This window comes from Oryctolagus cuniculus, chromosome 1 (genome assembly GCF_964237555.1).
Source record: "Oryctolagus cuniculus chromosome 1, mOryCun1.1, whole genome shotgun sequence".
NCBI classification, from domain to species: domain Eukaryota; kingdom Metazoa; phylum Chordata; class Mammalia; order Lagomorpha; family Leporidae; genus Oryctolagus; species Oryctolagus cuniculus.
In genome coordinates this window covers 236,944,797-236,958,883 of record NC_091432.1, presented here as the reverse complement: position 1 = coordinate 236,958,883, position 14,087 = coordinate 236,944,797, and the positions used below count along the sequence as shown (strand labels likewise).

Below are 14,087 nucleotides of genomic sequence, written 5' to 3'. Positions count from 1 at the left end.
CAAGTAAATAAATCTTTAAAAAAATTTTTTTTTCCACTAGAAACTCGCGCCCAGCAAGTGAGCGCAGTGCTGCGTGCAGGCCGGGACCGCAGGCCCCGCTCTCGAGGTCGGCACCAGACCAGGACTCCTGATGGAAAACGCTTCCTAAACAGCGCTGCCACTCGGTCACAAATCGGACCCTGACCGCCGTGCACGGACGCTAACGAGGCAAAGCGTGACGATTCCCCCCACTCAACAGCGCTCTGTCCGTTCTACCACGTCACAGGGCCTCTGTCCATTCTACCAGACGTCACAGGGCCTCTGTCCATTCTACCAGACGTCACAAGGCCTCTGTCCATTCTACCACGTCACAGGGCCTCTGTCCATTCTACCAGACGTCACAGGGCCTCTGTCCATTCTACCACGTCACAGGGCCTCTGTCCATGCTACCAGACGTCACAGGGCCTCTGTCCATTCTACCAGACGTCACAGGGCCTCTGTCCATGCTACCAGACGTCACAGGGCCTCTGTCCATTCTACCAGACGTCACAGGGCCTCTGTCCATTCTACCAGACGTCACAGGGCCTCTGTCCATTCTACCAGACGTCACAGGGCCTCTGTCCATTCTACCAGACGTCACAGGGCCTCTGTCCATGCTACCAGACGTCACAGGGCCTCTGTCCATTCTACCATGTCACAGGGCCTCTGTCCATTCTACCACGTCACAGGGCCTCTGTCCATGCTACCAGACGTCACAGGGCCTCTGTCCATGCTACCAGACGTCACAGGGCCTCTGTCCATGCTACCAGACGTCACAGGGCCTCTGTCCATGCTACCAGACGTCACAGGGCCTCTGTCCATGCTACCAGACGTCACAGGGCCTCTGTCCATGCTACCAGACGTCACAGGGCCTCTGTCCATGCTACCAGACGTCACAGGGCCTCTGTCCATTCTACCACGTCACAGGGCCTCTGTCCATGCTACCAGACGTCACAGGGCCTCTGTCCATTCCACCAGACGTCACAGGGCCTCTGTCCATTCTACCAGACGTCACAGGGCCTCTGTCCATTCTACCAGACGTCACAGGGCCTCTGTCCATTCTACCAGACGTCACAGGGCCTCTGTCCATTCTACCACGTCACAGGGCCTCTGTCCATTCTACCAGACGTCACAGGGCCTCTGTCCATTCTACCACGTCACAGGGCCTCTGTCCATGCTACCAGACGTCACAGGGCCTCTGTCCATTCTACCAGACGTCACAGGGCCTCTGTCCATTCTACCAGACGTCACAGGGCCTCTGTCCATTCTACCACGTCACAGGGCCTCTGTCCATGCTACCAGACGTCACAGGGCCTCTGTCCATGCTACCAGACGTCACAGGGCCTCTGTCCATTCTACCATGTCACAGGGCCTCTGTCCATTCTACCACGTCACAGGGCCTCTGTCCATTCTACCAGACGTCACAGGGCCTCTGTCCATGCTACCAGACGTCACAGGGCCTCTGTCCATGCTACCAGACGTCACAGGGCCTCTGTCCATGCTACCAGACGTCACAGGGCCTCTGTCCATGCTACCAGACGTCACAGGGCCTCTGTCCATGCTACCAGACGTCACAGGGCCTCTGTCCATGCTACCAGACGTCACAGGGCCTCTGTCCATGCTACCAGACGTCACAGGGCCTCTGTCCATGCTACCAGACGTCACAGGGCCTCTGTCCATTCTACCACGTCACAGGGCCTCTGTCCATGCTACCAGACGTCACAGGGCCTCTGTCCATTCCACCAGACGTCACAGGGCCTCTGTCCATTCTACCACGTCACAGGGCCTCTGTCCATTCTACCAGACGTCACAGGGCCTCTGTCCGTGCTACCAGACGTCACAGGGCCTCTGTCCATGCTACCAGACGTCACAGGGCCTCTGTCCGTGCTACCACGTCACAGGGCCTCTGTCCATGCTACCAGACGTCACAGGGCCTCTGTCCATTCTACCAGACGTCACAGGGCCTCTGTCCATTCTACCAGACGTCACAGGGCCTCTGTCCATTCTACCACATCATAGGGCCTCTGTCCATTCTACCACGTCACAGGGCCTCTGTCCATGCTACCAGACGTCACAGGGCCTCTGTCCATTCTACCACGTCACAGGGCCTCTGTCCATTCTACCAGACGTCACAGGGCCTCTGTCCGTTCTACCACGTCACAGGGCCTCTGTCCATTCTACCACGTCACAGGGCCTCTGTCCATTCTACCACGTCACAGGGCCTCTGTCCGTGCTACCAGACGTCACAGGGCCTCTGTCCGTGCTACCAGACGTCACAGGGCCTCTGTCCGTGCTACCAGACGTCACAGGGCCTCTGTCCGTGCTACCAGACGTCACAGGGCCTCTGTCCGTGCTACCAGACGTCACAGGGCCTCTGTCCATGCTACCAGACGTCACAGGGCCTCTGTCCATTCTACCACGTCACAGGGCCTCTGTCCATTCTACCAGACGTCACAGGGCCTCTGTCCGTTCTACCACGTCACAGGGCCTCTGTCCATTCTGCCACGTCACAGGGCCTCTGTCCATGCTACCAGACGTCACAGGGCCTCTGTCCATGCTACCAGACGTCACAGGGCCTCTGTCCGTGCTACCACGTCACAGGGCCTCTGTCCGTGCTACCAGGCCACGTCACAGAGCAAACTTAACCCGTTCACTCAGCTTTTCTAATCTGTAGCTCACTTTTTTGAATCCTGTAATATATTGTGGAAAAAAGAGAAAACACCTCATCCTTGAATACCGTCTTTCCCTGGACAAGCTTTATCCGTAAAGGACACCAGAGCCCCGCGCCGGAGCCGCGCCGGGCCGTGCCACCCTGCCCTGGGCGGCCCACTGCACGCTCCCAAGGGCGGCCTCCGCGCTCAGAAGGCAGGAGGCCGAGAACTCGTTGAGAAAGCAGGAGACGGACTCACGGGTACTCGGACTCCTCGGGGTGCAGGTGGCACCTGTGACAGCCTTCCGCTGCCGGGGCGGCAGGCGGCTGCTCGGCCGGGCTGGCCGCGGCGGGGCTGCCCAGGAAGCTGCGCTTGGTTGCGTTGGAGATAGGCACGGGCGGGCGGCTGCTCTTCTGGTGTAGCACCGTCTTTGCTGCAGAAACAGGGATTCACAGGAACGCTCAGTGACCCCCGAGCACGAGGCCAGGAAAACGGCAGCCAGGCCGCAACAGAGGCGCCCAGCGTGCGCCTGGAAGCAGGGCCCCAAACGTGTTCCGTGACACCAGGGTCTACAGGTGAGCCGCAGCAAACACCACACCTGAGAGGCACCGCGCGGGAACTCGGCGGACGGCCGTGACCGTCCCGGACACGCCGCTGCTGCTGCGTCCGCACCGGCAGGCAGCCCCCAACCACATCCCCACACCAGCTCGGTGCCCAGGCCCACAGGGAAGGCCCCCGCCCCATGCCAGCCAGCGGGGCGCCGAGGCAGGGTCAGAAGGGCCTCCTCTGGACACAGCTACTCCAAGGATCTCCGGCTCAGCCGCCCAGCTGCTCCGTCCGTCCGCTTGCCCCCCAAGACCCGAGCTGCGGCAGGTGATGTGTGACCAGCTTGGTGTCGGCTCGGGGTGTGCTCCCCCTGTGCCTGGCCAGGAACAAGGCCCCGTGCTGGGTCCAGCAGCTGGCACGCCGTGAATGCAGGCTGCACGGCGCCCTGCCTTCTGCCCACTGCAGGAAGGACACGCCGACAGGCTGAGGAGCAGCAGCCGAAAGCCAGGATGGGAGCCGAGCCTCAGGCTGCGCTCTCCAGCGGCCAGGGCCCGGGGAGAGGAGCCCCCAGTCCCAGGAAGGCTAGCTCCGACGGCAGGGACCGCAACTGTGAGCCACGTGCAGGACGGGTAGACGGGGGCATCCTGGGACCCTCCAACTCCCGCTCTGAGCCGGCCAGCACCCCTGCCGGCCTGTGCTCGGGGACACAGCTAAGACGCCGACAGCTGAGCTGTAAGAGCTGGGGTCGGACGTGACCATCGAAAGGCGACAGAAGGGCGGAGGGTGTGCACCACACATCTCCCCTGCGCGGAGACACAGCCCACATGCTGGCCTCAGAGACAGACGCAGGACGACAGGGAAGCAAGCGGGCAGAGCGCGGGGCGGGGCTCGCCGGCTGTCACTCACCGCCCTTCGGCTCCTGCGCGTCCCTGGGCTGCACGAAGGCGGGCTTGACGCTCTCGAACCACCAGAAGAGCTCCGCGATGAAGACCATCACGTTGGGCTGTGGAGAGAGGGGGTGAGCGGCGGCGCACAGGGCGGAGCGCGCGCCCAGGGGGCAGCCTCACCTTGAGCACCGCGGGGGCGTACAGCATGTCTTCCAGGGTGAGGTAGCAGCACCTGTTCAGGTACTCATTGGAGAACTCCCGCAGAAGCCGGATGTTATACAGGCTGTCCGCCATCGACGTCACCTCCTTCAAGCATATGTCTAACAGGAGGGAGACGGGCAGGCGCTGCAAAGCCGTCCTCCCGGGGCTGGCGCTGGGGCACGGCGGGCAAAGCAACCGCCTGCGACGCCAGCTTCCCACTCGGACTCCGCTCCACTTCCGATGCGACCCCTTCTAATGCACCTGGGACAGCAGCGGGAGACGGCCCAGTGCCCGGGCCCTGCACCCCGGGGAGACCTGGAGGAAGCTCCTGGCTCCTGGCTCTGGATCAGCGCAGCTCTGGCTGTTGTAGCCAACTGGGGAGTGGACCAGAGGACGGAAGACCTCTCTCTCTGTGCCTCTCCTCTCTCTGTGTAACTCTGACTTTCAAATAAATAATCTTAAAAAAAAAAAAAAAAGAAGAAGAAGAAGGAAACGCTCAAGACAAATGTGGAGAAATCGTGAGGAGCTGAATTCCAGGGGTCGTGACTACAGCACGAGGGTCAGACCCGGCTTCCGAGCGCACACTGCCGACCGCCTGGCCGCGCCCTGTGCGGCGTCTGCGGGGCTGTCATGAGGTGCCTCTGCACGAGGCCTCCTCCACGCTGGAGGGCGCCGAGGAAGGCTGCCAGCCCCACAGCCGGCTGACCACACAGGCGGCTGTCCCCCTGGGGAGGGCTGGGGGACTCTCGAGGGCACAGCACCGGGCCGTGCACACACCCAGCCGAGGGCCAAGGTCTGCGAAGTGACCCGGCTGGAAGGGAATGAGCTCCTGCGACGACTGAGCCCGAGGAGACCAGGCCAGCTGGACCTCACGGGGACAACCGACAGGCGCTGCGGCCTCTCCTGATGCCCGCCGTGGACAGCGGTGGGCAACGTCTGGCTCACCCCAAAACATCGGGTCTGGACCTGCCAAGATAGCCACAGGCAGAACTCCAAGTTCAGTAAGTCCATAGCAGGCCAATCTGTTGTCCAGCTTTCTTTCTTTATGTTGAAAGGCCAGGAGCCCCGTCCACGTCTCCCACGTGGGTGGCAGGGCCTCCTACCCGGACCGTCACCTGCTGCTCTCCCAGGCACGTCAGCAGGGAGCTGGCTCGGAGGCGGCTCTGAGAGGGGACCGGTGTCCCGAGGGGCAGCTCAGCTGCTGCGCCACGGCACCCGCCCCACGGCACCCCGTGCGTGTGCCGGGGAGGCATGGGCACTCACCGTCCAGCTTCACCTGCTCCGGGCAGTAGTAGTGGATGACGGCGAGGAGGGCGGCCCCGTCACTGCTGTCCCGCATCAAGTCCTCCACCCACGGGAAGTACGGCGACTGCCTGGCAGACGGGTGCTCTCGCCGGTAGCGGACCTGTGGCGGAAGAGGACCGCGTTTGTGTGAGGCCGCCCCGCCCGTCCGCCTGCCGTGCGCAAGGCCGCGGGGAGCAGGGCGGGCGGCTGCAGCCGTCCAGGAAGCGTCAGGGTGCCTGTCCAGGACACAGGGCTGCTCGGCCAGCCGGCGCCAGCAGTGACTCACAGCTGACGCCAGTGCCAGTCTAGTGCTGAAGCGACACGGGGGAGCAGGCCCAGGCCACCCGAGCCGACACACAGGAACTGCTGAGAAACAAGTTAAACGTTGGCCGAGCCGCCCCGCCACCTCCAGGTGTGGTTGGCACTGAGCTCGGACACTAACGCCGCAGGGCCGGAGGTGGTCAGGACTCGGGCTGGGCAGCGTGTCTCCTAACGCAACAGCCAGCCACGCCGGGAACGAGGCTTCGAGAGAAAGCGCACACGAGGTGCTGCCTGAATCACGCGTCTGCCCACGGCTCCTGTCCTGCCGCTCAGGGGAGGCCGACGCTCGGGGTCCCGCGCCCTCCGTGTGCGTCCACCGGGGCAGGGCGCGTCGGGCGGCCCCAGCGCGCACCCCCGGGGCTGCGGCCCTGCATGTGGGGCAGCTTTGACCATGGCGCTCCCCATCAGCACCCGTCCTCAGGGGAGGGAGCAGCGTCACAGCACCACCCGGGCCTCCGCGGGCCCAGGCCCAGCCCACAGGGCCTCCGTCCGCCTCCTAGAGTCCCTCGTTGTTAGCAAGCACACCGTGCAGACTCATCCACGCTGCCAACACAGGCTTCCAATTGAGCAGTACGGCTCCTCTTCCATCAACAAAATCTGCTTCAAGACACACTTAACTTGTTTCTCGGGGCCCACGGCACACGCGACACCACGTAACCCGCCGCATACTGTACCACGCGTGCAAAGTCCACGGGCTCCAGCATGCAGTGCAGCAGGGCATGCGCCAGGCCAGGCTTCCGGAGAGCGGACACGGGGCGGGGCACAGGCATGCAGAGAAGCAAATGGTGTTGTGGTTAAAGACAGATGGCACAGGGTCAGCAGCTCGCAGCGACAGGGTGGGGGCCGCTGGCCACAGGGCCTCGCGGACCCTCGTCCACAGCTCTGGGCTGGAAGGTGCTAAGGTGATGCCTCCGGCCTGCCCGTCTCTGCCAGGCCGCCCCACGGGACCCAGCGAGATGCGGCGCCATCCACCACCTGCGGACGCACACTCTCGCGGTCAGGACGGCTGCACGCGGCCCCCACTCACTGGCTGCTCCAGCAGGCAGGAGCCCACAAGTGGGGGACACGACAAAGAAAGCTCTCCTCGTGTGTCTCAGATCTCCATCGGGAAGCAGAGCACCCACTGTGGAGCACGGGGGCCGTCCCCGGCGGACACCCACTGTGCCCCTCCCCGAGAGGTCTCAGAGGAAGCTTGAGGGTCCAGGCCCCGAGGGACACACACAACCATTCCCAGAGGTCCCCGGGTGTGCAGGGACAGGCCGCCAGGACGGCCACCAGGCAGAGCGCAGCCAGAACTGTGCACGACAGTTCACACTGGGCCCCTGCTGACCCTCACCCTGGAGGGAATGGGGCCTAGGCGGCAGCAGCGGGGACCAAAGGAACTGGGGGCACAGTCACAGGGCCTCCTGGCGCCTACTGGCACCTGCACACCACACAGCCCAGCTCATGGTCACTCCGGCTGCCACGTTCCACTCCACCACCGGGCACGGCAACAGCCCGGAGCGGCAGCAGCCAGACCACACACCGCTCCTCCTGGTCCAGGAGAAGCAGACACCAGGGTCACCTGAGGAGCAAATGGAGCAGCCGGGCGAGCGCAGTCCCGAGTGACCTGCCCCAGAGCCCGCCAGCCCCCGCAGGCCGTGGCTCAGACCTCAGACGGGACCCTCAGACACACAGACAACACCGCGAGAAGGCTGGGTGTGGGCGGTTTCATGGAGGCGAGCGATGCGACAGGATGGCTCTGCAGATGGCAGCTGGTGGCTAGGGGTCACTTACGGGCACCAACTTCCAGTACCACTTGGAGGGAGACTGCCCGGGAAGCAGGGAGGAAGCAGGAGAGGAGGGTCAGCAGAGCAGGCGCACGCGTGCACGCCCGACCGTGCTCACACGGCACAGGCACGGTGGCCCCGGGGCAGTGACCTCGGAGGATGACCCCCAAGGGTCCAGTCCCCTCCACAGTAGGGGCCTTCCCAGGAGCAGAGGACGCTGGGATTGTGGGAGGAGCTGGGTTCTGGAAGCAGGAAGTCCACTCGGGCTGAGGAGGGCTCCATCGGGCGGCCCACACACCCACTGGGGCACGGGCAGGAGACCTGGTGCCCGAGAGCCCGACAAGTGGGCGCGCACACAGCCCGTGCCGCCGCCCGCTGGCCAGTGTGTGGTGCCCGGGGAGGCAAGAGCGGGACGGGGAAGAGACGCCAAGGCAAGACTGCACCCACGGTCAGGGTGTGCCCGGCGTGCGTGCGTGCGTGGACTGCGCACTCAGTCACGCATGGGCTTGCAAGTGAGAACGCAGTGCAGGGGACAGAGAAAGGCTGACGGGGGAGGTGCCAGCCCCCACAGCTCCCAGAGCCCCCGCCAGCTGCGGCACACGGAGGGACGGGGGGTGCCTCTCCCGGGCGACTCCCCACTCTGCCCAGCAGACCGGGGCCGGGGCGGGGACAGGCTGCCAGGCGCCCGTGTGATGAGTGACACAGAGAAGAGCCAGTGGCGGGGCTGGCAGGGGTACACGTGGGAGACCAGCGACTGAGGGAGCTCGACGCCCTTTACCTTCTGATGAGCCGGGCTCTCCAGTGACTGCTGTTTCAGCTTAGCGTCCTTCTCCGCGATTTCCCTCATTTTAAGGTTCACCTAAACAGAAGGAAGCGAATTAAGAAGGCACCCTGACCTTTTCCGCACCGGCACCCTGACCTCAGCTCCAGGCCCCAGGGCCCCTCCCTCACCTAAGTGGCTCCCGGACGCAGGGGTCGCTCAGACCACACAGACACGGAGATGCGGGGCCTCCGGGAAGCCTCACGCACGGCCCAGGGTGCCACGTGCGCACGGCCTGCGACGTCTCCTCCGGAGCCTGCCCGGGAAGAAGCCCGGCACCCTCACACGCAGACCTTCACCAGCACAGCCTGTCCCGGCTCTGGGGCGGGCAGTCTGCGGCGCAGGGCCAAGCTGCCACTCGGGGCGCCTGCGTCAGGCCCCACCCCCGGGGCAGATCCAGCTTCCTGCTAACGGCCTGGGAGCAGCTGACGGTCAAAGCGTTTGGGTCCCTGCAGCCACGCGGGAGACCTGGACACAGCTCCTGGCTTCAGGCCGTCCAGCCCTGGCTGGGCGAGCCCTGGGGGGTGAACCAGCAGACGGAGATCTCTCTCTGTCTCTCCCTCTCTAGCCCTCTGCCTTGCAAAGAAGTCAATAAGACAATACATCTCAGAAATTCAGGAAAAAACAGCCAATTAGATCAATTTTTTCCACTTACCACTTGTTGAAGTCTTTACTTAGTGGAGCGTAAATTAAACTTGTGATTATAAAGTAAACTCAAAGTCTGTCCTCGTAAAAATGCAAAGAACAAACAGGAAGGAAGGAGAGGGAAGGCGGCGCGTGGGCATCGCCAGCGTCTCCGTCTGCACAGAGCAGGCGAGTCCGCTCACCTTACACAAAAAAGCAGCCTCATCCAAGGAGACACAAGGATCCCCTGGAGACTGAGGGTGCCGGCACCTCCTGACACCGACATGGCCTTGACCAGAAATTCCCCTTCCTCTGGCCTTCAACAGCCTCAAAACCACCCACGCAGGTGAAGCCGCCGCCTGCAGCGCCAGCATCCCGTGTGGGCACCGGTTCAAGTCCCGGCTGCTCCTCTTCCAGTCCAGCACTCTGCTGTGGCCTGGGAAAGCAGAGGACGATGGCCCAAGTCCTTGGGCCCTGCACCCGCATGGGAGACCCGGAAGAAGCTCCTGGCTCCTGGCTTCAGCCTGGCCCAGCCCTGGCTGTCACGGGTATTTGGGGAGTGAACCAGCGGATGGAAGACCTCTCCCTTGCTCTCTCTCTCCACAACTCTGCCTTTCAAAAAAAAAAGAAAAAAGTATATCCCCTTTAAAATGCACATTTGAAATTTTGATGAAAAAGACATTTTAAAGGAAAATGTAGGTTATCAAAATAAAATCAAGAACCCCAAATAATATCTGCCTGCATCCCTGGTAAAGCCACATAAAAATGAAAACTTAAAAGCTGGAAACCAGGGCTGGCATTGTGGTACAGTGGGTTAACCCACTGCCTTCTGCACCGGCATCCCATATGGGTGCTGGTTCGAGTCCCGGCTGCTCCACTTCCCATCCAGCTCTCTGCTGTGGCCTGGGAAAGCAGCAGAAGACAGCACAGTGCTCGGGCCCCTGCACCCGCGTGGGAGACCCAGATGGAGCTCCTGGCTCCTGGCTCCAGCCTGGCCTGACCCTGCCCACTGCAGCCATCTGGGGAGTGAACCAGCGGATGGAAGACCCTCTGCCTCTGCTCGCCCTCTCTGTGACTTTGCCTTTCAAATAAATAAATCTTAAAGGGGGGGGCGCCCCCGGTCCTCAGCACAGAGGCCGAGGCCGGAGCTGCCCTTGAAGGAACAAAGCCGGGTGACGCCGTCAGCCAGGCCCCCGGGATGCAGCAGCGGCAGCAGGAGATGGAGCCACACCCCCTCGAGAAAACCCTGCCGGCCTGGGCTCCAGCCCCAGCTGCCAGACCTCCGGGAAGCAGAGAAGCCAGAGCCCAGGGAGCCCTGAACCAGGACGGCCGGCAGAGGGCGCCCGACACTGTCCCAGCAGAGGAACAGGCTCAGGTTCAGGTGCTCACCGAGCTGAACAAAAGCCCCATTTCGCGCAGGAAGCTCCTTGAAAGCTGCACCAGTTTGGGGCTGGCGTTGTGGCACTGCCGGTTAAGTTGCCAGCTGTGCAGCCAGCGTCCCAGACGGGCGCCAGTCTATGCCTGGCTGCTCCACTTCCCATCCGGCTCCCTGACGCACCTGGGAAAGCGGCACAAGATGGCCCAAGAGCCTGGACCTCTGCCCCCGTGTGGGGACCCAGCTGGAGCTCCTGGCTGCTGGGTTTGGCCCAGCCCAGCCCGGACGGTGGCAGCCATGCAGGGAGTGAACCAGCGAGTGAAGATCTCTCTCTGTTTTTCCCTCTGTAACTCTGGCTTTCAAACAAACCTTTAAAGAGAACACTGCCAAGAATGTTTTTTCATTTTTTGGGTTTTTTTTTTTTTTACAGGCAGAATGGACAGTGAGAGAGAGAAACAGAGAGAAAGGTCTTCCTTTGCCGTTGGTTCACCCTCCAATGGCCGCCGCGGCCGGCGCACTGCGCTGATCTGAAGGCAGGAGCCAGGTGCTTCTCCTGGTCTCCCATGGGGTGCAGGGCCCAAGCACCTGGGCCATCCTCCACTGCCCTCCCCGGGCCACAGCAGAGAGCTGGCCTGGAAGAGGGGCAACCAGGACAGAATCCGGCACCCCGATCGGGACTAGAACCCGGCGTGCCGGCACCACAGGCAGAGGATTAGCCTAGTGAGCCGCGGCGCCAGCAACCACAAGTTGTTTAAAGTCACAAGTGTTCAGGAGCGCCCCCTCCTGTGAGGGAGGCAGCGGGCCAAGCGCAGCGCTGCCTCCAGGACAAGCAGGCGCGGCTGCGGAGCCTCAACAGGACCTGGACGCACCACGGCCCCGCCCAAGCCATGGAGGCAGGTGTGGGTCTGCTCGCCGCTACGGAGCTGCTTGGGACACCCACATCCCATATGGGGTACCTGGGTTCAAGTTACCCCCTGCGAGAGGCCTGGACCGAGCCCCGGCTCCCCAACCTGGGAGGTCACCCCCTGCGAGAGGCCTGGACCGAGCCCCGGCGCCCCATCCTGGGAGGTCACCCCCTGCGAGTGGCCTGGACCGAGCCCCGGCTCCCCATCCTGGGAGGTCACCCCCTGCAAGAGGCCTGGACCGAGCCCCGGCGCCCCAACCTGGGAGGTCACCCCCTGCGAGTGGCCTGGACCGAGCCCCGGCTCCCCAACCTGGGAGGTCACCCCCTGAGAGAGGCCTGGACCGAGCCCTGGGCGCCCCACCTAGGCCTGACGCAGCCTGGCTGTCGCAGCCATTGTGAACCAACAGACGGAAGACCGATCAATCTCTCTCTCTGCCTTTCAAATAAATACAAATAAATACTCAACAAATAACTTAACCAACATCCGTAATTTGGCAGTGAAGAACTGAATTTTCTAGTGTTTGTTTTCCAAGATCAGGCAAACTCTTCCACCACTCCACCCAGCACTCCATGGGAGGCCTGCCGGTGCAGTGGGGGCATCTTTCATGTCAAGTAGTCATGAGCACAGACGGGAACCAAGTGCAGCGGTGCCGTGCACGGGGAGCTAGAGCTGCACGCAGAGCGCCCCGTGGACTTCTGAGACCAGCGGGCAAGCACGCCCTGGTTCACTCCAAACGCCTGCAAGAGCCGAACCTGGGCTCGCTGGAGCCAGGAGCCGGGAACTGCAGGCAGCTCTCCCGCGCGGTGGGGCAGCACCGACCGCTCGAGCCACCGCTGCTGCCTTCTGGGTCTGCGTGACGAGCAGGCGGAGGGGCCCGGCCGTGGCGCAGCGGGGAAAGGCGCCGCCTGCAGTGCTGGCATCCCAGATGGCGCCGGTTCAAGACTCAGCCGCTCCACTTCCGATCCAGCTCTGCTGTGGCCTGGGAGAGCAGAGGACCATGGCCCAAGTGCCTGGGCCCTGCACCCGCAGGGGAGACCAGAGGAAGCTCCTGGCTCCTGGCTTTGGATCGGCGCAGCTCCAGCCGTGCGGCCGTCTGGGGAGTGAACCAGTGGATGGAAGCCCCCCTTTCTCTCTCTCTCTCTCTCTCTGTGTAACTTTGACTTCCAAGTAAAATAAATAAATCTATAAACAAAAAAAAAAAAAATGGAATCGGGAGTCGGAGCTGGGCACCAAACCCAGGAATTCCAACATCTGCCCCTGAAAACAGGGCTTTCTCTACGCCACTAGAACTGAGACACATGCTTGATGAGGCCACAAAACGTAAGTCAACACACGACCTGCTCACTGCAATGCCAAGGCTGCGACAACTGGAGATGAGATCGGGAGGATGCCACTCAACAGAACCAAAGCCGTGAGAGGCCAGCGATGAACGCGATTACACACGAAGGGCTGGGACACTGGGAGAACCACGCGCGTGTGACGCGCGCCCGACGGCCAGCTCAGCCTGCGTCCCCACGCAGGGCCTGGCCCAGCTCCTGACCCGGCCTCCTGTCGAGGCAGCTGCGCCCCTGCCGCCCGTGGGAGACCTGCTTCCAGCCCCAGCTGCAGCTCCGGCCAGGCGCAGCCCTGGGCAGGGCGCCAGCAGGCGGGGGCTTTGTCAGCTCCGTCTGCCGGCCTCTCCCATTTCTGAACGACGCAGCACGGACAGGCACAAAGCACACGCTGGGCACGGAGGATCGCGCTTGCTGATTCCCAGTTCTGCCCGAGCCGACCCACTGCATTCCCGGGGGAACCCTGGAAGTGCTGCTTTACAGAGGCTAAGTGCGGAGAGGACCTAGAGAGGCCAGAATTGTGATTTTAAAGATTTATTTATTTGAAAGGCAGTTACAGAAAGAGGTAGAGCCAGGGGGCCGGCGCTGTGGCGTAGCGGGGAAAGCCGCTGCCTGCTGTGCCAGCATCCCCCATGGGTGCCGATTCGAGTCCCGGCTGCTCCTCCTCCGATCCAGCTCTCCGCTGTGGCCTGGGAAGGCGGTGGAGGATGCCCAAGTGCTTGGGCCCCTGCACCCACGTGGGAGACCCGAAAGAAGCTCCTGGCTCCTGGCTTCAGATTGGCTCTGCCCCAGCCATTGTGGCCAACTGGGGAGTGAAACCAGCAGGTGGAAGACCTCTCTCTCTGCCTCTCCTTCTCTCTCTGTGTGTAACTCTGACTTCCAAATAAATTAATAAATCTTAAAAAAAAAAAAAAAAAGAGGTAGAGCCAGAGAGAGAAGACAAGAGAGAGAGAAGACAAGAGAGAGAGAAGACAAGAGAGAGAGAAGAGTGAAGAGTGAAGAGAGAAGAGAGAAGAGAGGCAGAGAGAGAGTCTTCCATCCACTGGTTCACTCCCCTGATGGCCACAACAGCCAGAGCTGAGCCAGGCCAAAGCCAGGAGCCAGAAGCCTCTTCCAGGTCTCCCACGCGGGTGCAGGGGCCCAAGCACTTGGGCCATCTTCCTCTGCTCTCCCAGGCCACAGCAGAGAGCTGGTCAGAAGAGGAGCAGCCGGGACTCGAACCGGTGCCCACACAGGATGCTGACATTGCAGGCCGGGGCTTTAACCCACTGTCCCACAGTGCCGGCTCCCAAATTATTCTTTAATAAAAAGGATATGGTTGGAAGACTTTCATTATCCGAATTCAAGTATCACTA

The 14,087-nt window shown here is 62.3% G+C and overlaps 1 protein-coding gene across 6 annotated transcripts in view; it reads right to left on the bottom strand.

Moving 5' to 3' along the window:
- Positions 1-14,087, bottom strand: part of CAMSAP1 (calmodulin regulated spectrin associated protein 1) — a 56,188-nt gene that overhangs the window by 15,060 nt on the left and 27,041 nt on the right. For 2 of the 6 annotated variants that reach the window (XM_070059218.1, XM_070059234.1), the window contains exons 4-9: positions 8,456-8,536; positions 6,583-6,642; positions 5,567-5,708; positions 4,283-4,422; positions 4,122-4,218; positions 2,928-3,102 (exon numbers count right to left, since the gene is read on the bottom strand). In XM_070059218.1, the coding sequence (XP_069915319.1) occupies positions 2,928-3,102; positions 4,122-4,218; positions 4,283-4,422; positions 5,567-5,708; positions 6,583-6,642; positions 8,456-8,536 (695 nt within the window). The other 4 variants (XM_070059223.1, XM_070059231.1, XM_070059243.1 and 1 more) reach the window with 4 other exon arrangements.